Here is a 22,379-nt window from a genome sequence, read left to right as displayed (position 1 = left end):
AGCAGTTTTAACTGCTTGTCACACAAACAAACCAAAGTTACACCTTTTGACTTTTAGAGAGGGCATAAGCTTAATTTAGGTTATCTTAGAGTTTGGGGTTGTTTAGCCTTTGTAAGACTTATAAACCCTAAAATACCTAAATTATGTGCTAGAGTTTCTACTTGTATTTTTCTTAAATACCTAAATTGGACATTGAGAATAATGTTATTTTTGAACCAGGGGATGCAATTTTTAATGTAAAGAAGTTCCTTTTAGGACTTGAGATAGTGGGGCCAAAACATTGGTGATAATGTTATTTTAGAATCTAGCTCATCTACTCATAATTTTAAGAAAAACACATATTTTGAGATTGAAACTTGAAGGACTAAGAGAGCAAGAGTTGAGAAGGATTTTGGTCTTAATTATTTTGTTTATGTTTTAAAAGGAAAGTCAAACTACCTCATAAGATGCATTAACATCACATGATGCAGTTTTTTGGGCAAAGACTATAAATGATGAGATGGAATCTCTGATATCCAATAAAACATGGAAATTAGTAGATTTGCCATCGGATTGTAAAACCATAGGGTGCAAATGGGTCTTTAAAAAGAAACTTATAACCAAATGGGTCAATAGACAAGTATAAGGCTCGTCTTGTAGCCAAAGACTTTAAATAAAAAGAAGATTTTGATGTTTTTGATACATTTTCTCCGGTTTCAAAAAGTACATCCATTAGGTTGTTAATTGTGATTGCCACAATTTATAATTTATAAATTCATCAAATGGATATGAAAACTTTTTTTTTACATGGAGACTTAGATGAAGAATTTTATATGGACCAGCCAATGGCTTTATAGAACTTGACCAAGAAAACAAAGTATGCAAGTTAAATAAGTTACTTTATGTAAAAATCTGAATCGTGATATATGAGTTTAAATAAATAAGAGAGGGTCAAAATGAGAATTTAACAGGTTTCGTCGACAAAGCCAGAGTTCGTCGACGAAGTCCATGTATCTCTTGTCGACGAAGTTCAGAGGCTCGTCGACGAGGAGAAGCCGAGGAGTTTCGGAAAACCGGAGATTCTAGACTCGTCGACAGGGACACAATTCGTCGACGAGAAGTGGCCGGGTCAAAGGGTTATAAATAGAAGTTTCATTACTTCCAAGTTAAGAAAACTCAAATATCTTCTCTCTATCTCTCTATAACTCTCCCTACTCTTCATCTCTCTAGATTTCTTCGCCGTACATTTTTACAGGTTTTTTGAGTAACTGGAACTAACGTCCTGGTGTAGGGAGCGTAGTGGCCGGTGTATTACGGTTAGTGCTTGGGTAAGTGCTAGGACTGTATTTTGGTGGGTTGCCATTTTGGGATGTGTTGGGCACCCAGTTGTACGTTGTATGATAGAGTTTGTTTCTGCTATTGTAGTTGTACTTTGATCTTTTTCCACTGTGTATATGGTTGTGTTTGGATGTGTTAGGGTGCGTGGGAACCTCACGGGGTCGGACCGTCATCCTTTGTAATGTATCTATGGATGGTTTGTATGATACAGGGACATGTTAGATTATATTTTCACCCCTAGGCCCCATTTCCGGGTTTGGGGCATGACACTTTATGTCTTAAAACAAACACCAAAACAATTACATAAAAAATTTGATTTCTGCATGATTGAGAATTAATATATAAAACAAATGAGTCTAACAAGTGTGTCTATTATAAATCTTAGGAAGATTATGTTATTATTAGCCTTTATGTGGATCACTTGCTCATTTTTAGTTCAAATTTGCATGTCATAAATAAAACAAAAACCATGCTAAAAAAATATTTTGAGATCAAAGATTTAAGTAAGGCTAATGTTATTTTAGGCATGGAAACTACAAGATTATGCGATGATATATTTTATACCAGTCGCATTATGTTGAGTTTTTTTTGAATAAATATGACCAGTGCAAACATGTTTCTACTTCTTTTAATTTTAGTAATCACTTATTTCTTATTGAAAATGAAAACAGAGTGGTTAATCAAAATAAATATAATAACATTATTGGCAACTTGAGATATACAATTGATTTGACTACACCCGACATTGCATATGTAGTAAGAATACTTAGTAAATTTTCGAGCAAGTCGGGTAAAAAACATTGAAATGCTCTTGAGCATATAATGAAATATTTAGTTTGTACTAAAGATTATGACTTGTTTTTAACCAAGTGTCTTGTTATAATTAAATGTTTTTTTTTATGTCAATTGGAATACCTTGTCAAGTGATTCTCTTTCTACCACTGGTTATATTTTTATTTAAGGTGGTGATACTATTTGTTGAAAATATAAAAAACAAACAATAATTGCTGACTCAACTGTGGAAGTTGAGCTTATTGCTTTAGCATCAGCTAGTGAGAAAGTAAGTTGGTTGAGAGATATATTGTATGAAATTCCACTTTGGGAAGAACCAATACCACATTTCCTAATTAATTGTGATAGTACTGGTGTAATTAGTAGAGTGAATAACCATTATTATAATGGTAAATCTTGACCCATAAGAAGAAAACACAATACTATGAGATTCTGTTTGAGTAGTGACATCATTAATGTGAGTTATATAAATTTTTATTGAGAATCTTGCAGATCCATTAACTAAGGCCTTAGTAAGAGAAAAGTTTGGAATACATCGAGCGGATGGGCTTAAAGCTTGTAAAATCATGAACCACGTATGAAAATACCTAACACAATTATCAGAGATCCTGTAATTGGGTTTAATGAGAAAAACGAATGATATGGTAGTCGTAAAAAATGCACTGTTATTTTTAAACTTATCCCTATGATGTAAGTGTATTTATCTCGTAATGGAGGAGGTTGAGTTTTTTAAAAACTTTTAATGATAATATGTGTCTCTTATTAGTGGGGTGTTAGAATTATAGGAACACCATTGACAGATTTTACCTATGTGAGCGTGAGAGTAGGCCGACTCTTTTTGAGAATTAGACTTATTCTCAAATATGCTCATGAAACTAGGATTACCACAAGGTCAAAATGTGCTAGCAGTTAAAGTTCATGTTAACACCTAGATGATTATTATGAGCAATAATACTTTATTTTTCTTAAGTAGTCATAGTTCAAGTCCGAGACTAATATTGGCTCCAGAGTAAAAGTTACTACTATTCACTAAGTGAAGGTTCAATGTAGAGCAGAGGTTCATTATGTATAATTATTCTTATTTGATTGTTATGCATGATACATACATAATATTAAAATGAGGGGGGTTGTTAGCGTATTTTAATATCATTATTTTATTTATTATTTTGAAAAAGAGCATGTACCTTGGAATGAGTTGTGCATTTACATTTAATTAGGTTCTTCATTTATGTATTTCATAAATTCATAAGATTAATTATGTAAGTATACTTTAAATCTAGGTATACCTATCAAATATATGTTCATTTAATTTATTAAGTGCATGAAGATTATAAGGTCATTTTGTGCCCATAGATAGATTAGATATTGACACCATATACCAGTTTCTTGACATTATTCTCATCATGTCATCATTCTTTCAAGTTTAATGAGCTTGACAATTCAAGAAAGATATTTTTTTTTTTGGTAAAATTTTGAACTATTTTATTTGTACATAATTGGAAAGAGTCATATAATTCAAATTGAGCTGTTGTCTATTGGGGTCAAATAAGTCTTGAAAGTTCTTATGCACCATTCATGAATTAAGTAAATAATAAAACTTGAATTTCTTAAATCTCTTTAAACAGAGTGAGATGTTTATGTTTAATATATTTGTAAATTGTGTTTATATTTATATCATTGGTTGTGTTTATATATATATATATATATATATATATATATATATATATATATATATATATTTAATGTTATATTAAAATTCCTATCACCACGCCTTGACCCTTGGGTTTATGTCAGGAATTTGGACTCCAGAGTTAGCGAAAGGGAACTCGAAGATGAATTTCAGATCTACGGTGTTCTTCGGAGGTGTGGTTCGTGCTCTTCTTTCATGTTGAGAGGGTTATGCATAAAATTTGATGAATTTGCCCTTTCAGACCCCTTTTTGCGTCAGTGAATTTGTGTAATGTGGCTGAAGATGTTGCGTAACATGACCCCTTTCTGTTTGCCCACGCTTGGTTTCAGCGACAATCTTTGATTTTGTGTTTTCTTGCTTGGATTTCCCAGGAAGTGTAAACTTTTTTGAACTTGACCTAATAGTCGTGTAAGTTCATGCGTGTAAACATATGCAGCTGGGTCTGCGGTTGTTTTTTTGCTTAAAGGAACCGACCACGTATCCTACTGCATTCCCACACGTTTGATTTTTTTCTTTTTCTTTTTTCAACTGGGTCTAGGGTTGCCTAAGCATCTGTGCTGGGCTAAGACATTTAACGTCTGATTGTCTATTCAGTCGTGGAAAACAATTTTCATATTTTATTTTCTGATGTTTAAAGAATTAAAAAAAATGCAACCTTGTTTCTAGTTTCCCAAATTTATATTGAGAACTTGGAAAACAATTGGAAAAAGGTTTTTTCCAACTTTCCTGTACAAATCTAGGAAAAGTGGAAAAGAAGGTGGGAGTTTTGTTATTATTTAAAAACCTGAAAATGGAAAATGAGAACTGTTCTTCACAACTAAACAAGCCCTTATTTGTTTATTTCTAACTAGCATTACATGCGTGCAAGCATTCTAATAAACTTGTTGAATGCATAGATAGAATGATCATATGCCTTCGTTGAGTTTGATGACTGCTGAGATGCTTTGGATGCAATTCATGCATTGGATGGCAAATTCAAATTACATTCATAGTTTGAGTTGTCTGTTTTGTGGAAACTTGATTGCTCTTAATATTTCTTTACTTTTTCAATATATGTATCAGATAAGCTGTAGTTTGGTCATTAGAAATTTCCTGTGGGAAAATCATGGAAGGAACCTTCAATATAAAGCTATAAGCCTGGGGTTCAACGCATATGGTTGAATGCTTGGATTCAAAACATCAAATACTATTTAAAGAAAATAATCAAGAGGGACACAATGCTGACAGCTGCTTCAGCATGTTGTATTACATGTCACGATTTGTGAGGTGAAGTTTTGTACTAGAATGTTTTGGCTTTTACTCTTATTTGTTTACCTAGGAAAGGCACCCTACTAATTTTGGAGTTTAAAGGCAGTGTTATGTTGTTTATTAATACTTTCGAGTTAGGTACTTTGTTTACGCAATTGCAAGTCCACAGTATTATGCCCATATTCATGTTCATGATTGTACATGCAAGCTGCAAATTAATTTTTTGCCCTCATTAGTTATTTTCCTTGGAGAATAGGAATTTAGTTTCTAGGTAACCTGCATCTCAGATTTAATGGCAGAAATCCAATAATACATTGCTAGAAAGCAGCCTAATAGGATATTCCAGCAATGAATTTTTCAGCAATCTTTGTCACGATCTCTTCAGTCTCTCTGCAGTCTACGCTTATTATGTATAGGTTTTTAATCCCAATCTTCTGTGAGAAGAATATATGTTTATGTTGCTTTCATGTATGTTTAAATCTTTATATAAGCCATTAGTTGCTTCAGCTGCTTGGAATTCATTTATTTGTATGACTTACCTGTCTGAATTCGCTCGAGTGTCTATGGCTCTTTAATTTTAGTAGTTTTTGCTTTGCATGTCAAGTACTTTCCCTTTTGACCTGGTCCAAACATTTCTCTTATGAGTTTATTTTTTCCTACATATACTTTTGTAATGGATTTTGATCGGTATTATGCAATTATTATGAAACTCCATCGGTTAGATGAGTTAAAGGTTCTATATTGTGCTAGTGTCGACTATATATATATATATATATATATATATATATATATATATATAGTAGTTCAAATTTGCCCCACTTTACTGCAGTTTTATCATCTATTTTCCTTCTTCATGCTTTTTGTATTTATCTGGTTAAAAGTTTCGGTTGTAGTTCAAAACCTTGCGTATGTTCAATTACCTTTCATGGTTTACTGATTTTGTCTTGTGATGATTTTCTTTATCTTGCTTTATAAACCTTTGAAACTTTTATTAGGATGTAATCTAATTTCATAGGAAAAAATGGCTGTCAAGCGGAGCTGTCTCATAACTCTAAGAGTGGCATGGAGGCCATGGGGGTGGATGTGGACGTGGTGGTGGTGAGGATCTGAAGTGTTATGAGTATGGCGAACCTGGTCACTTTGCTTGGGAATGTTGCTTAAGAATTGGTTCATGAGGCTATCGAAGTGGATGACATCGAAGCCCTAGTCTTTGACATCATAGGAGTCCTAATTATGGATGCAGGTTTGTTTCTTACTTTGTCATATTTTGGGATTGTCAACTTGCACACCTCTTCTTTCAGCACCCAGCAAAGAGATGCTCTATTTCTTAGTTATTGATTGTCAGGGATCCTTGGGTTGCCTATTTTGCCACCAAGGTAAAATATTTTCTTGTCTTTGAGAGAAATGAATAACTTCAATCTCCTAAGATAAAATTCCCCCAATATGACTCTCAAAACCCAAATAAACCAAAGAGATACCCCAAATAAACCAAACGAGGTGAAGATTGGACAACGTAAATGGAAATGGTAAAGCAAAAAAAAGAGAGAAAGAAATCCCTTATCATAATTCTGAATGAATGTAAACTGAACAATAACACGGCATATGATCTACTGTAAAACATGGCACCAGCACAGGATGAGGTGAGAACAGGTTTAATAGAGTGAGCTTGAAGTTGAGGAATTTCAGGGTATTGGTTACAACCATCTTAAATGATCTATTCTAACATTCTTAATTTTTCTATTAAACAACATCCCATTAAGGTTTCACTACTACAAGAATCACAATCGGCCAATAGAATGAATTACCAGATTCTAGCACATGGCAAATAAATCAAACCATGTAGGTCATAGCAACTCTCATGATATTCATATGAGGAACGCTCACATTTGCAGCACCTGCCCTGCAATTCCTCCTCAGGAATGCATAGAAGTAATTTATAGCCAGTTTCTTGAAGAACCAAGAGTTTTTCTTAGCCGTCACATCCCCGTAAGCTAGCAAATAAGTAAACCCTGAATCCATGGCTTCCTGGAGATCTGAAAGCTCGTATTTGAGGCTGGGATCTTCATCCAATGACATGCCACTAGATGGCAACCCTGTGACTGCATCTGATATGGAGGCTCTTGCTTCTTCCAATTTCTCATCATGCAGCAACGGAATCCTGAGCTCTGAATTCCCATCGTCACCTGGGGCAGCAGGATCCCTTGATCTCATTGAAACACCATCAAGCTTTGACTTGTTTAGACTACTCTCGAAGGCAAGATCTTGAGCCTCCCTTCTCAAAAATTTCTTGAGGCTTTCAACCAAAAGCTGCTCAAATGTATGTTGATCCTCCTTCCGCACATCTTTGTAACCATATCGAGCAACACATCGGAAGATGTGGTAGTCTTTTGGGCAAACCCTTCGAAAGAGAAATCTTTCATCTTGAGGAACAACTGGCACTGGAACATACTTAATGCAAACAAACACTATGGTAGAATGGATTGCTGGGAGGGTCAGCAGGAACTGCCCAAAAATGGAGGGAATGCCTTGGACCAACTCATTGTATAATAAGCCAATTCCTGGCACTCTTACAGTCCCAAGGGTGGAGCCAAGTTCAAGCATGAATTCCATGGAAATCTTCTCGCTGACCTCACTCTGATACTTCAACACACTCCCGTAGTTCCAAGTATACATGACACAGAGGAAGCAAGTAGCAAAAGCAAGTGGAAGCCAACCACCCTCTTTGATTTTAGTTAGAACTGCAGACAAGTATATGAACTCTATTGTACCAAACACAAGTGGGAAACACAGAGCCAAAAACAAATTGGTCTGCCAGATTAGGAGCATTACAAGTGTCACCAAGGTAGTGCTCACCATCATGACAATAACTTCAGCTATGCCTGGGGTAAAAAAAAATATTAACTTACATTAGTAAGAACAGAATTCAGACTTAAATTTTAGGAAATAGAGTGAGAACATGAAACAAAACAAATCCTTACCATATGCATTGGCTATGTCTGAGGTACTCCTGAATGTGGCAACTACTAGTATGCACATAATCATCAGAAACCAATTGATGAAAGGAATGTAAATCTGACCCATTAGTCTCCTCGAGGTGTGAACAATCTTCAGCCTTGGGAAGCACCCAAGGGCCATTGACTGTTTAATGCATGAAAATGTAGCAGATATCATGGCTTGACTGGCAATCATGGCGGCAACTGTAGCTATGACAAAGACTGGCCAGAAAAGCCCATCTGTATGGTTACAAAATTCAATAAAGACATTTTCTACATTGTAATGTTTAAAATAGTGCTAGGTCAATAAGAGAATCCATAACTTTTGGCAAGCATCACCTGGAACAGAATCATAGAATATCCTTTCTGCTGATTTAGGATATCTCATTAGATATGCAGCTTGCCCCAAGTAAGCCAAAAGAAGGCAAGGGAACACCACAAAACTGAAGGCAATCTGTGTAATGGAGATTTTGTGTAAGAGGTTATGCATTGAAAATGCACAAAGATCATTTCTGTGAGGCAAAACATAGCGTTAAGACAAGGTAGTGGTGAAAGACCTGTATAGATGGTACAGAGAAATGGCCCAGATCAGCAAACATTGCTTCGGCTCCTGCAATCAAATATGTACTACAAATAAAAAAAGTCTTTCGTATTGCCAGGACCAAGGATTTAAATTTTGCTTCAAGTAAAATTTCAAGCTTTGGAAATCTTGATATTGGTTTAAAAAAAGATGGGAATCAATAAAACATGGGATTTCTTTATGAAATTTTAGAAACTGTTATTGGACGTAATAATGTGAATACAAAGTACACGAATAACCAATGTTTTAAAAGGCTCAATCGTGGTTCCATTGAGGCTTGCCGAAAGATGAGGCATGACCAATATGCCTCGAGCCTTAGTCTAAAATACCTGTTGTGCAGAGTGGTAGTATACCAATGCACAGCGGAAAAATATAAATTGAATCCGAAACAAGCAATGCAGCAACCAACAATGAATGAATACAGAAACAATCAATCACAAAGAGAATAAAATAAAGCAATAAGAACACACTACACAAGAAATTACGTGGTTCGGCAATGTGCCCACGTTCATGGGAGCAAGCGGCTGATTTTCACAGTCAATTGTTAAAGCTTACATCAAGGATTACAAAATATTGTTTTTATTCTAACCCTATGCATACAAAGGACTTAGAATACATCTAAAACACTTCTGTAGCAAATCTTGGAGGAAAATCCTACACATCTCCCAATCTACTGATCTCTCAATTCAAAATCTGTGATCAGCGCCGAACAATACCGTCGACGGTTATCTCCTGAGAGTAAACTGTCAACGGTTTCTTCCTGCAGCCTCCTTTCTTGTTCTTTGCTTCACCATGCTTTCTCGGTGCATGCGTTCTACTCAATATGAGCCACATATCCAATAATACCAAATCCTAAAAAAAGCCAATGCATTATACACTGAAGCTTATGAATTTGTATGAAAGACATGCCTTTCTGCCTTATTGGTTGAAGCATCATTTTGGGTTTGTGAATCGTAGTTATATTGGCTAGAAAATTCTAACCATATGTTTATACAAAAGGAACATTCTAATATGAGTTGATCTCTAAAATTTTCGATTTTAGCCTTTCCAAAATAATTGAGAGTTGAATCTTAGATCATTCAAATTATTTGAACTTTATAATGTTATAACTCTCTTTTGGCATGATTTACACAGTAAACTCAAGTTAGTATTTTTGAATGGTCAACAAGTTTTTTTACAAATATATTTGATTTTTTTAAAGTTATTCATAATTTTCTTAATCTTAATTCATTTTTAAATAATATTTAATTTATTTTGAAATATTTGTCTAAATAATTATAATTCTCAAGGGGCTTATGCTTGCCTTACACCTTTGCCTTTTAGAACATTGGCAATAACTATAATACAATAGATATATTAAACTATTCAATGGATAAAAACAATATTCATAATTAGTTAAATATTGGTTATTATGCAAGTAAAACCATATTAGACATAAAAGACCGATTAAAATGTTATCACCAATCTAGGTTTGATTTTGCATAAAGTTTAGTCGGTCCAAAAAACTAGCATTCATATTCTTCTTATAACATTTTTTACTTTTAATAACAAAGATGTATTACAAGAAAATTCTCAACTAAGTTTTGAATCTAAAAATTTCAACTTGAAAGATATTTTCTTCCATCGTAAAATTTTCAATAAGTTTCATTGAGATTTCAATATTTTCAATAAAGTTCATGTAGCATTCAAGAAATTTTGATGAAAAGTTTTTAAGATGGAAATTGACCACCATTTTGACTTAGTAAAATGGTAGTAGAAAGCACAAATCCCAATGGAAATTTAAATAGTTATTGTGGAAATTTATGACCACAATTGGGGCAATCAATAAAATTATGTTGGGCAAATTGCTTTCGAAGTCATGCCATTGAACTATGATCTTTGTTGGGAATTCTACTTGTGAGTTTGTCTCACATTGAAAAGTTTGAGTGGATGTGTAATAAGTTTAAACTTTTGAGTCAAAGTTGGTGCTCACCCTTGCATATCAAGTTCGCCATGAGGACTCCCTTAGATCCAACGAGCGGTATCAAAGTTGATAGTTCATAACCCTAAGCAAACAATATTGTAAAGTCGAGGTATAAAACTAATTCTCCTAATATGCAAACAGTTGGAGGATTAAGTTTATGACCAAGACCAATAAGGATCATTTAGACCTAGTAGATGGACCCGAATACGTGAAAGGTAGGATTAGTTTGAGGGCATTTAGAATGCAAATCATGACACGTAAGGCATGGGGGTAAAGCCTAGTTGAGCAACTGTTTGTAAATTGGATTTGCTCCCACAAAGGAGACGGTTTCCACTCAAAGGGGAGAGTTGAATTGAGTTTGAGTGTTCATGCATGTGTTCCTGCTGATGTAGACATGAGGAAGAGGAGCAATGATGAGTGAACTCCCATGGTTTCATGCCCTTTCTCATGATTGAGTAATGACTCCCATGGTTTCATGCTTTTTCTCACAATTGAGTAATGACTCCTAGTTGGTTACATGACCAATAATGACTTCTGTTCAAGGGGAAGTGGTTGGAACGAATAGGTGAGAAGGAGATTGTTGAGAATTCCACTTGTATGTTTGTCCGACATTGAAAAGTTTGAGTGGATGATGAGTGCTTATATGCATGGTTCTGTTGAAGGGGGAGTAGTTGGAACTAATAAGTGAGAGGGAGATTGATGAGAATTTCCCTTGTGAGTTTGTTCCACATTGAAAAGTTTGAGTAGATGATGAGTGTTCATATGCATGGTTGAGCCTAAGATGTAATAGGGGTCAAAGTTGGTACTCACTCATGTATATCAAGACTGCCCTTGAAGACTCCCTCAATCTTAACAATCTCTCTCAGCAATGGCTCCAAAGTTTGGGTAAATGAATAAACCTTCCTCAAATTTCTGCATCTGCCTCACAAGTCATATCATTTTGGAACTTATTTCTCGTCTTCAATATCTGAACATCATTTTGCAGTGCCTTAAGGTCTTAAACTAGTTTTCTAATCTCTTACGTTCTGGGTCCAATATCTAATCTATAAAAATCAGTTAACGCAACACTAAATCAATTGAATTCATGAAAACTGGTTCAAGTTAAATCAACATAGGTCATCTATTTAGTTATTAATGAAAGATTTATGCATGAAAAAAAAGATATGGAAAATATGCATGAGTGCAGAATGGCAGATTAGTTTTTGTTTTCAGTTGTGGTAAGATGTGCATGTGCATGTTACAAGGTTGAGTGAGGCAGTGAATGTTGCATAAAGATGTGACACACCTGTAATGCATAAAACACAACCACCTAGAGCTGACCATGCCTTTCTGCTGTTCTTCTTGAAGAAAAGGTAGATGTAAGCTGGATTGAATGCCCGTAGGACAGTAATATCATAATTAAAGAGATTGTAAATTCCAATATATCCCAGGCAAAAGAACCACAAAGCGAGTGCAGGAGCAAAAGTGAAGCCCACTTTACTAGTCCCAAACCTTTGTATGCTGAACAACCCCACAAGGATTATGATTGAGACAATAACAACAGCATCTGTAACCAAGATCAACTATATTATAGTCTTATACAGAATACTCTAATTGCTAGCTGTTCATAATTCTTTACCATCATAGGTAGAGTAAAATATATAACTGATATAAAGAATGCCAATATCAAGAAACTAGTCGCATGACTTTTATAGTCTGGTCATTGCATTCATTTTTCTTTGATTGGCCAGTGATTACATTGTTTAAAATTTAATGAACAGGTCTCTTAACCATTTATTAGTTGATAGGACACAAATCAGGTCTCTTAACCATTTACTAGTTGATAGGACACAAATCATTATCTTTTAAGGCATGTGACCCAAAGGAAAATAATTCATTTGTCTGATGAATATGAAATCTCAAACTAAATGCTCCATTTGATTGCCAAAATTTCCATGGGACATGAAACTATGAAAGAGAAGGTTTATTTTTTTTATTTCTTATTTTTTTATTTTTAAAAGCTTTAAAAATCAAATGGAACCATGGATAGAAATTTTAAGAAGTCTGCAGAAAAGAATCAGCTACTCACTTGTACCAAATCCTTGTATTTCACCCTGCAAACCGCTCACAGCAGACATGACTGCAATAGAACAATATCATAAGTCAGCCGAATGACCACAAGAAAATTCCACTTCATAAGATGATGATGATGATGATGATGATAATGAGTCAATGACAACTGTGATAATGATGGCATTGATACTTCCATGAAACAATTCTCAAGGCAAGGTTTTGAATTTTGATACTGCTATGGCGAACAAAGTTGTGAACTATTGTTTAATAATCATTGAAGAACCTATTATGTCCTTTCTCTTGAATAATTGTTTCATAAGAATAAGAACAAGAACAAAAACTACTATCAATAACTAGCATGCTTTACTATGTGTTTGGATAACACTGTTGTGGTCATCATATATGACAAGTCTAATATGGATGCTCAAATTACTTTAAAAGTTTATTATGCTTCCTCAAAAAGTAGAAATAGAAAGCAACCCCCAAGCTGCTTCTGAAACTCTGCTTTGGGAATGCATTTGTTTCCCAAGAACAAACCATCCTTTCTCTCTAAACATACTTAACTCCAAATAAGTATGTTTGTTTTATATGATTGCTATTGAGAGCATTGATTTATATATTATTTTCATTTTCATGAATGAAAATGTCGTTGCATAACTTTTTTATTGGAGCAATTTTATAGATTTTAATTCATCTAGAATGTCCAATCACGGTTTCTCCACTTCATCTAAATTAGTGTGAAGCTAACCTCAAGAAAAAATAAAGCCTCATACTCAGTTATGGGTTTATAGGCCTTCAACATTAAAGTTGTTTTATGCATCTTAACTGCTGTAGTAATGACTGTTTCCAAAGCAGATGACCCAAAATCTATGAGTTCTTCAGGCGAAGGCAACACAAAGAAATTAAGGGGAAACAAACAATACTGCAGTTGCTGAAGATCAACAGTGGCTCGAGGCAGGTGGTAGAATTTAATATTTTGGCAGCTTGTTTTATACAACAATTAAAAATTATAAGCATCCGCAGCATCTGCATACCTGACATAGCTGGGGTTAGAATTCCATCCCCAATTATCATGGAAGTTCCCATCAGAACCAACAGCAAGAGAAGGGTTTTCAGGGAGGAACTCTTTTCCAAGGAGTCCTTTATACCTAAAGCCCTCTCCAACTCTGGCGTGGGTAGTTTAAGCCTAAAACTGGAAATCTTTTCATCAGCCCGCTGGCGATTTGGGAGAAGATTAACTTTAGCATACCTGCAAATCAGCGAATACAGTGCAAATGTTCCTCCTGCAATCGGAATTAGTGTGCTTGTTATCTACCAAATGGCAAGCATGTAAAGAAAGAAAAATTAGCTTGGTCTGGAAAACCATACCTTCCCCATTGTCATTGGCTTTAAGCACTATAAAAACGTATTTTGCTAAAGGAAGAAGAGCAATTGTGTATATTACTAGTGACAAAGCCCCCAAGACATCAACGTCTGACTTAATAGGCACCTTGCTGAAAACATCAGCAAAGACATATAAAGGGCTTGTGCCCATGTCACCGTACACCACGCCCAGCGTTTGGAAAGCCAACGCCAGTGTGCTCCAGAGAGAAGCATCCTGATTTATTACAGTATATGGTTTAGTTTAGTCAGAGAAGGATAATGCATTTCAGTGAGAATATATTTTTTTGGTTTGATGCCTGCATGCTCATTTGTCGATTACAAAATAAACAAATTACCAAAAAATGCTGAAACTCGACAAATTGGCGAATCCACATAACACTTAAGATTTAGAACAGTTGTTCTGGGCTCCAATGGTAAAATTTTCTTTTAACTATTCTATGTGAGACTTTTCAAAGAGATAAATGAAACCCTATGAAGCACGGTAGGGACTTGGGACAAGGCCACAAGGGTACAAGACAACATGCACATCGGAGACCAAATCTTAGAAAAATGAGGCACAACAAGGCTGCCAGACTCTAATTAACAATTATAGTATAATATTTAAATGTATTATGCTCGACATAAGTTAGGTTTTTAAAATCTCCTATGCAAAAAAAAGTCCAATATAAATCCACGTAAAGTTCTCAATATATCACTTCTTCATTGTAATTTTTTGGAAACCTCACGTTCTATTTTATTGTCACAATCACAGGCATGGAAGAGCCAACCATGCTGACTATTTGAACAGCCGACTCTTGGCCTTACGGATTGACATAAATTCTATGTTTCTTTCATTGAGGATCTGTTAAATGTGGACCTTGAATTTAAATATACATAAATTTCAATAAAATACAATAAAAAATTGCATTGAATTTCATTTAAATTTACACAAATTTAAATTTTAGAAGGCCATGCTCCATACTCGCAAACACAACATGTGTCATCAACTAAGAAAAGTGTTTCCATCCTCTATTGTTCCTATATTAGAATTAAAAATAAAAACTCCAATGTAAGCTTTCGTTGCATCCTTCCTGACCCTTTTTTGGATCCAATGGGTATGCTAAGGAACTGTTCATCCCTAGGTCTACAAATGTTGCATTTTTGTGTTTTTTTTTTTCTTGGAAAATGATAGTATCCGAGATTCTTTGGACATTCACCGTGACAATTGATCCGCTCCTTTATTCTTCTTCACTTAAATATCAAGATATTATCTCAAATAAAAAATCATAACCCTCAAAACTCAATCAAAAATAAAGGCAAAATAAATTTTAGCTTGGTCAAATTGACATAAAAACTTTAATGAAGTGAAGGGATCATTACATTGGAATGGTGGGCGTGAGAACTTCCCGGGATCTGCATAGCCTCCACATCGAAGGAATCGACCCTCTTGGGTTTCTTCACCAGCCTCCTCATAGATCCATTCCTCCCTTTGAACTCGTCTTTCTCCGGGAGTGACCACGGTGGATACTCCGACCCCACCTCACTACCATCCACCCACTTGCCCTCCCCCCCGCCGCCGCTGCCTAGCAATCTCCGCCTCCTATCGTCAATCCCATCTTCTTCTTCTTCTTCTTCCATTCTTAGCTCTTCTACGCATGCAGTTCAGCAATTATTTCTGCCGTTTTCTTATTAAAAAAGAAACAAATGAGTAATAGTAATTAACATTCTCAGAAACGCTGAACGATCTCCCAAACACATAATCGTGAAAAAGATAAAAAATTTCAACTTGTGTAACTTATACCACGGATTTCATTATCCAGATGTCAAAAGAATTCGAGGATAACCCTTTCTCCTAGGAGAAAAATTAGGATGAGGACAAGAACTTTTCTTATTATTTATACACCAGGCAAAACATTGCCAGTGCAAATCAAATCAACACATATAAGTTTCTTCATAGTTTATAAATCATCAATAAAGTGTCTTTTGTGTATTAAATTATTCAAAAATTTATACTACAGTTGTTGTATATTTTCAAAAAAAATTTCTATGATTTTTTTAAACTATAAAATGATAATTTTGCCCTAATGTAGTTTAAATTTACAGGTTAATATTTTCAACTTTGAAAAATTAAAATTGTAGTTTTACCCTTGTATACAAAAAAAAAAATTCTATGATAAAAATTTATAAATTATAAATTGATATTTTTGCCCTAATGTAATTAAAACTCTCTGTTTGAACTTAAAAATTTTTAACTTGTAGTTGTAGCCATGTATACAAAAAAAATTGATTTTAAGATAAAATTTCAAAATAAAATTTAATAGATTTTTAAAAATCTATGTTGAAATTGAAATTCAAAATTTTTACTTATAAACCCATCATTATAATGCATTAATATTAAATATCCACTTTATTAGTAATTAGTTAAAATTAATATGGTTGATAGTGAAAATAACTAAACTTGAAGGGATTTTTTTTGCAAATTCAATTAGGTAGTTAAGTCCAAAATTTAAAAACATTATTTCATTTTACTTGTGTGTTAATTATAACAATGCAAATTTTGTAGTACCCTTTTGGAGGGTATTAATTACTAAACTAATTTTGTTCAAAATAATCGAAATATATTAATTACTTATTTTATTTTATTTTATTTCTGAGCATTTCTTAAGCCAAATAAAATCCTATATTCATGCGTTGCTTAGTTCTAATGTCTGAATTTTTTATTTGTTCGCTTTAATTTTTAATTATATTTATCTTGATATAAAATGTGAGCTTTAGTATTTTTTTATTAATATTTCTTTATTCAAATATTACTTAGTAACAGTACTTTTATTCCACTTTTTCCCTTATTTATTCCATGTTATAATTACAACACCACTCCAAATAAAACACTTGAAGGACGAGAGAAGAATTAATATTATATTCATTTTTCCTCTATTATTTTAAAGTTGTTTTTCTTCTCATTTCAATAAAAACAATGGTAGACTTATTGTTCAAATTTTGTCATTAAATTATCGAGCTAAATTCAAGAAATGTAAGTCCTATTGTTATTGGAAAACAAATTTTAAAATTTGCTTCATTTATTTCATGTCATTTCTCTCTTTAACAAGTTTTTTTTTAACCCTATGTCTATAAATGCATTATATTTCGATTGCACTAGTATGGTGCACGTGTCACAGGTTGAATATTTCACACCTTTGTGAAAGGACCGTGCGGCGTTAGTTAAAACACTCTTGTTTAACTAGCTAGTTTAACGTTTATCACAATTCACCAACAAAACACTTTCATTGTTATTAAAGCATATATGAGCAATAAGCCACTTATGAAAGTAATGACACTTAAGCAGTAAACATTGAAGTAACATAATTCATTATCAATATCTCCGTTAACAATGCGTGTTTTGTGAGGGAGACAAGTAGGATAAACACATTGACAATAGTTAATGAGTTTTACAAGTTGATGAACACTCACCCTCTCCTAAAGAGTTTTCTATACTATTCTCACTCTGGCACTAGGAAATATCAATATGGCCGAAGAATCATACTCCCTTTTTTAGCTTAGAGAAAAACTATTTCTAAAAAATAACCCTACGCTAATATTTACATTATGGAAACTCATCCCAAATGTACAAGATAAGTAGTCACAGGCAAGCATAATGTCATGAACAAGTTCGGCTTGTGACGCTTCCCCACTTATATGGTCGACGACCTCGTAAACTTTGACACTAGGTACACTTCAATTTTGTCCACGAACGGTCGTATAGCTTCCGCAGAAACCCAACTGATTTATTTGCCGCCAAGGTCTTTCCAATTCACTAAGAACTCCCGCTGCTTCTTCCTTGAGAATGTGAACTCTCTGTTTGCAAGGATGTATTCAACTTCTCGTCTAACAGGCTGCACTATCTTCAATTATGCTCTGGTTGACTGACTTTTGCTTAGATATTCGATGTCAGCATTGATGGCTCGAGGCAGCTGATGTGAAACACAGAATATACTTTCATCCAAGACGGAGGGTCAATTTTATAAGAAGCCTTCCTGACTTTGGCCAAGATGGGGATTGGTCCTTCATATTTATGAAGTAGTCTCCTATCTCATCTCTATAGTAACCTGATCTGTTTAGGATTGAACTTAACAAGCACCAAGTCGCCTACGTTGAAGTGCTACGATATTCTCCCCTAATCTACTCACTTATTTATCCACTTAGAAGCATTTTTTAGGTAGGCTTGGACAATCTCTACATTTTGTCTCCATTCTTTGGTTAAGATGTACGCTCTGTGACTCTTTTCTCTATACGGCTCATCCACTATGTGAGGTAACAAAAGCTATCATTTACCACAATTCACTAACAAAACACTTTCATTGTCATTTAAACAGATATAAGTGGAAGCAATAAACAACTTATGAAAGTAATGACACTTAAGCAATTAATATTAAAGCAACGTAATTCATTATCAACACCTCTATTAATAATGTGTATTTAGAGAGGGAGACAAGTAGGCTAAACACGTTGATAATAACTAGTGAGTTTTACAAGTTGATGAACACTCACCCTCTCCTGAAGAGCTTTCTATGCTATTCTCACTCTGACATTAGGAAACATTAATATGACTCAAGAGTCATACTCTCATTTTTAGCTTAGGGAAAAACTATTTTTGAAGAATAATCATACACTAGTATCTACATAACGGAAACCCATCCCAAATGCACGAGACAAGAGATTACAGACAAGCATAATGCCTCGAACAAGCTCGCTTCGTGACGCACTACAAAGGTGCATTAATTCTACCATTTTCGAGTTTGTTACTTGCGAGAAATTTGAAAGAACCTTGACCCCTCAATTTACTTTGGATCATATTTGGGTTTGTTGCTCTTATAATGATTTTTTATCTCTTGTTAGGCTCTTAGACCTTCGAATTAAGACCACGTCATACTTTGACAACGCTTCCTTACTCATGAAAAGGCAAACAATTTTGAGTGCCTTAGCAATGAGGCCTATGGGAGGTAGATATGATTGTTGACACATCGTATTTTGACAGATTTACCTTATCACATATGGAAGATAATTCTAATCACCACCATGTGTGTTGTGTTCCACCAAGAAATCTTTGTTCACAGAGATATTAAACCTAAAATTAATTTATATGGAGAGATAGTGTCACGCCCCGAACCCCGAAATGGGACCCAGGGGTGAAAATGTAATCTAACTTGTCCCTATATCATACAAATCACCATAGATACAGTACAAAGGATGAGGGTCCAACCTCGTGGGGTTCCCAGGCACCCTAAACACATCCAAACACAATCATATACGCAGCGGAGAAAGATCATCTATATACATATGTAGTACCATACCAGAGTTTATACAAGAGCAGAAACAATGTTCTATCAAAAACGTACAAACAGGTGCCCAACACATCCCAAAATGGCAACCCACCAAAATTACAGTCCTAACACTTACCTAGCGCTAAATGCGGTACACCGGCCACTACGCTCCCTACACCAGGACGCTAGTTTCGATTACCTGAAGGACCTGTAAAAATGTAAGTACAGCAGGGGTGAGACACCTCTCAGTAAGGAAAAACACAGGTTATATCGGTGTGTGGCATTTGAGTGTTATCATGATACAACATATGCACAGTTAAATGCATTCTTGTACTAATTTACACAGTGCATACACACACACATACGGCGGCCATTTATATGCAGCTCCGTCACAATACATACACATGATCTATAATCCTCAGTGTCGTCACACTCTTCGGCCCGAAGTCCGCCTGCGACATATGGTGTTGGCCCATAGCCAACTCGTGAACATGGTGCCACCGGCACATGACTAGTCCCTAACTCCCATGGCATCGTATCGGCGCTAAACTGGTGGATCTACACCCTTCGGCTTGATCTGTCGGAATAGGCTCACACTCTCGGATATAGAGCCGGACACTCTTGCCTACATGGCAGGAGATAACACGCTCTCGAATATAGAGCCGGACACTCTCAGTACCTAGGACAATTTCGGAACCGCGTTCCTACTAGCATTTCAACATTTCACACATACATGCATGCTCATATAACCAGACAAACCACACTTATTTGGTAATCTAAATCATGGTTTTCCAAATAAATACAGTTTAAACAAAGTCAAGGCACGACCATCCCAATATCACAATATAAATCACGCATATACTCGGTTTTCAAGAAAACTCGGGATTCAACCCGTCGCCTCCTTTTTCCCAAAACTATAATAATGAAAAACTCATAGTTTTCCCCGTTAGATCCCCCCAAATGAGTAGTCAAAACACACACAGGACCATGGACCACAGTTCCACCGAATCCGATTTAAAAAATAATCAATATAAACATATTTCCCTTACCTTAACCCCGTAAACAAATCTCGAACTCTAAAGTCCATAAACAGCAAACTGAGTTCCAAGACCTACAAATCATAGTACAGAATATGTTCACAAGACAGTTACCTACAAATCTACTGGATCAGAATTGAAAATCGAGTCTTACCTCGATTTTACGCTAAAGCCCGAAAATCTCCAAAACGAGATTCTGATCCATAAAAGTTGTAGAGAATCTTTTCACGATCCTCGTGGTAGCTTCCGTTTTCCAATTTCGTCAACGATTTGCGAAGAATTCTAGAGAGAAGGAGTAGGGAGAGGTTTAGAGAGAGAGAGAGAGAGAGAGAGAGAGAGAGATAAAATCTAAGTTTGCTTAGCTTGGAAGAAATGAAAATTTCCTTTTATAACCCTTTGACCCGGACAATTTCCAATTTTGCCCCTCTCTTAATATTTAAACTCATTTTTCATATTTCAGGTTCTTACTGATAGAACATAAAGGATGATATATTTTCAGAAAATAAAATTTTCCAATGAAATAACTTAAAATGAGGTTACTGTTAAAGGAAAAATAACAATTGACTTGGTAATTAATAGACAATAAATGTCACCCTAATTCATCAATAAAGTGCATAATAAATGTGTAACTCATAACATCCCCATTGTAAATATGTAACTTACACGTAATTATTTATGAGTAACCTTCATTAAGGAGTAACTTCACCCTTACAAACCCCCCCTTTTTTTAATAAAAGAGGGCAACACCTCCTTTCTTTTTTAGAAAACCCCTCATTTATGGCGAAAGAATACTGTGGTTCCAGTAGAGTAAACTACAAATAGATAAAAACGAAACATAACGAAAACGAAATGAAGACAAAACGACACATTAGACTCTTAAATTAGGAAGACTAATTTTGTCAAGTCGTATCATGCCTCTAACTAGACGAGATAAAGAAGCAAACTCTAAATATCTCGTAGTGACGCCTTCCTCTCCCTGATGTGCTAAGAAGTTCGCAATCTTATTTTCTTCTCTGAATTGGTGAGCAATGGTATAACCTACCCACATACAAGAGCGATAGTTATTTTCTTCCTACATTAGTTTCAACCTATAGAAAGGAGCCTAAGGGAAGAGGATGGGAGGGAAGGAAATTATGTATTATCCTACAAAAACTATAAGTGATATTCTTAATTTCCTATCCATCACATGATTTAAGTTTTGGACAAGGAAACCACAAGGGTTCTCCAAAGTTTTTTTTTCTTTTCTATTTTGTATTTGTAGGTGGGCATTGATTGACCGTTGGTGCAAAATTAGAGTCCAAATTGGACAATTTTTGCCTAAACAAAAACTAAAAATAAAAAACAAGCAATATGTTTAGTTAATTAACATTTTCAAAAGTAAAACAAAATTTAAAATCATGCTAAATAAGTATTCAATTTTTGTCCTTCAAACAAATGAAAAAAAAAAGCCATTAATTTTGTGAAATTTTAAAAAATAAGAGCTAAATATTATACTTGAAATGAATGATTTAATAAAATTAATCGTTTATATTAAAGTAAATTGGTAATGTGTTGTCAAAATATTTAAAAATCATAAATTATAATTTTAAATTTTTATAAAAACAATTAAAAATAAAATAACAATACAAATAAACATTCTGTTATCATCTATCTGTCCAATATAAAACAGTAAAATGGAAAAAATAAAAATAAAAATGCTATTCACTGATTCTTTAGACACTCGTTTGCATTTAAGATTTGAATGACAAGCCATATCCACGACAAAACCCTAACTAACCTATCACCTCCCATACCCATTATGGACCACGAAAAAACTAATAGAAGGGAGCCGTGCACTCTCTCTCTCTCTCTTCTTAGCATAAAATTAATTAACTAAAATAGGTAACACTGAACTATAACATGATGGTTATGTCTGCAATTCGATAGTGCGAATTGTTTTTTTACAATGGTAGTCAGGTCAAATTATTATCTATTTTAATAATTTAAATTTTAAAAATACCTAATTTTAATTTGGAAAAAAAAAATCC

The 22,379-nt window shown here is 34.5% G+C and overlaps 1 protein-coding gene and 1 long non-coding RNA gene across 6 annotated transcripts; one reads left to right on the top strand and one right to left on the bottom strand.

Annotated features, from left to right (window-relative positions):
- Window positions 1-3,856: 3,856 nt before the first annotated feature.
- LOC131144343 (uncharacterized) lies at window positions 3,857-14,319 on the top strand. 5 transcript variants are annotated; one of them, XR_009133786.1, is made up of 4 exons: window positions 3,862-3,972; window positions 4,862-5,065; window positions 6,043-6,290; window positions 13,491-14,319. It is a non-coding gene; the product is annotated as an uncharacterized LOC131144343 (long non-coding RNA). The 5 variants fall into 5 exon arrangements; XR_009133787.1 differs by having other exon boundaries at window positions 3,872-3,972; window positions 6,063-6,290; XR_009133785.1 differs by lacking the exon at window positions 4,862-5,065 and having other exon boundaries at window positions 3,857-3,972; window positions 6,063-6,290.
- On the bottom strand, window positions 6,589-15,608 carry LOC131144342 (putative potassium transporter 12). Its single transcript, XM_058092923.1, has 9 exons — window positions 15,378-15,608; window positions 13,951-14,232; window positions 13,670-13,850; window positions 12,652-12,702; window positions 11,869-12,129; window positions 8,598-8,650; window positions 8,380-8,494; window positions 8,026-8,280; window positions 6,589-7,926 (listed from the first exon to the last, which is right to left on the bottom strand). The coding sequence occupies exons 1-9, from the start codon at window positions 15,468-15,470 to the stop codon at window positions 6,878-6,880; spliced, it is 2,340 nt and encodes a 779-aa protein (XP_057948906.1). The 5' UTR covers window positions 15,471-15,608; the 3' UTR covers window positions 6,589-6,877.
- Between the last annotated feature and the right edge of the window lie 6,771 nt (window positions 15,609-22,379).

This window comes from Malania oleifera, chromosome 12 (genome assembly GCF_029873635.1).
Source record: "Malania oleifera isolate guangnan ecotype guangnan chromosome 12, ASM2987363v1, whole genome shotgun sequence".
In the NCBI taxonomy this organism is placed as follows: Eukaryota; Viridiplantae; Streptophyta; class Magnoliopsida; order Santalales; family Ximeniaceae; genus Malania; species Malania oleifera.
The sequence above is the reverse complement of the archived record's forward strand: the minus strand, read 5'-3'. Positions and strand labels throughout refer to the sequence as shown.

Bases quoted from the DNA above. Each gene is read 5' to 3' on its own strand.
- LOC131144342 (XM_058092923.1), bottom strand. From the start codon at position 15,470: ATGAGGAGGCTGGTGAAGAAACCCAAGAGGGTCGATTCCTTCGATGTG. The intron at 13,851-13,950 runs GTAGATAACAAG...CCAAATCGCCAG, and splicing joins CTTTACATGCTTGCCATTTG to CGGGCTGATGAAAAGATTTC. The intron at 8,651-11,868 runs GTGTGTCACATC...ATTTGATTGCAG, and splicing joins TTGTGTTTTATGCATTACAG to GAGCCGAAGCAATGTTTGCT.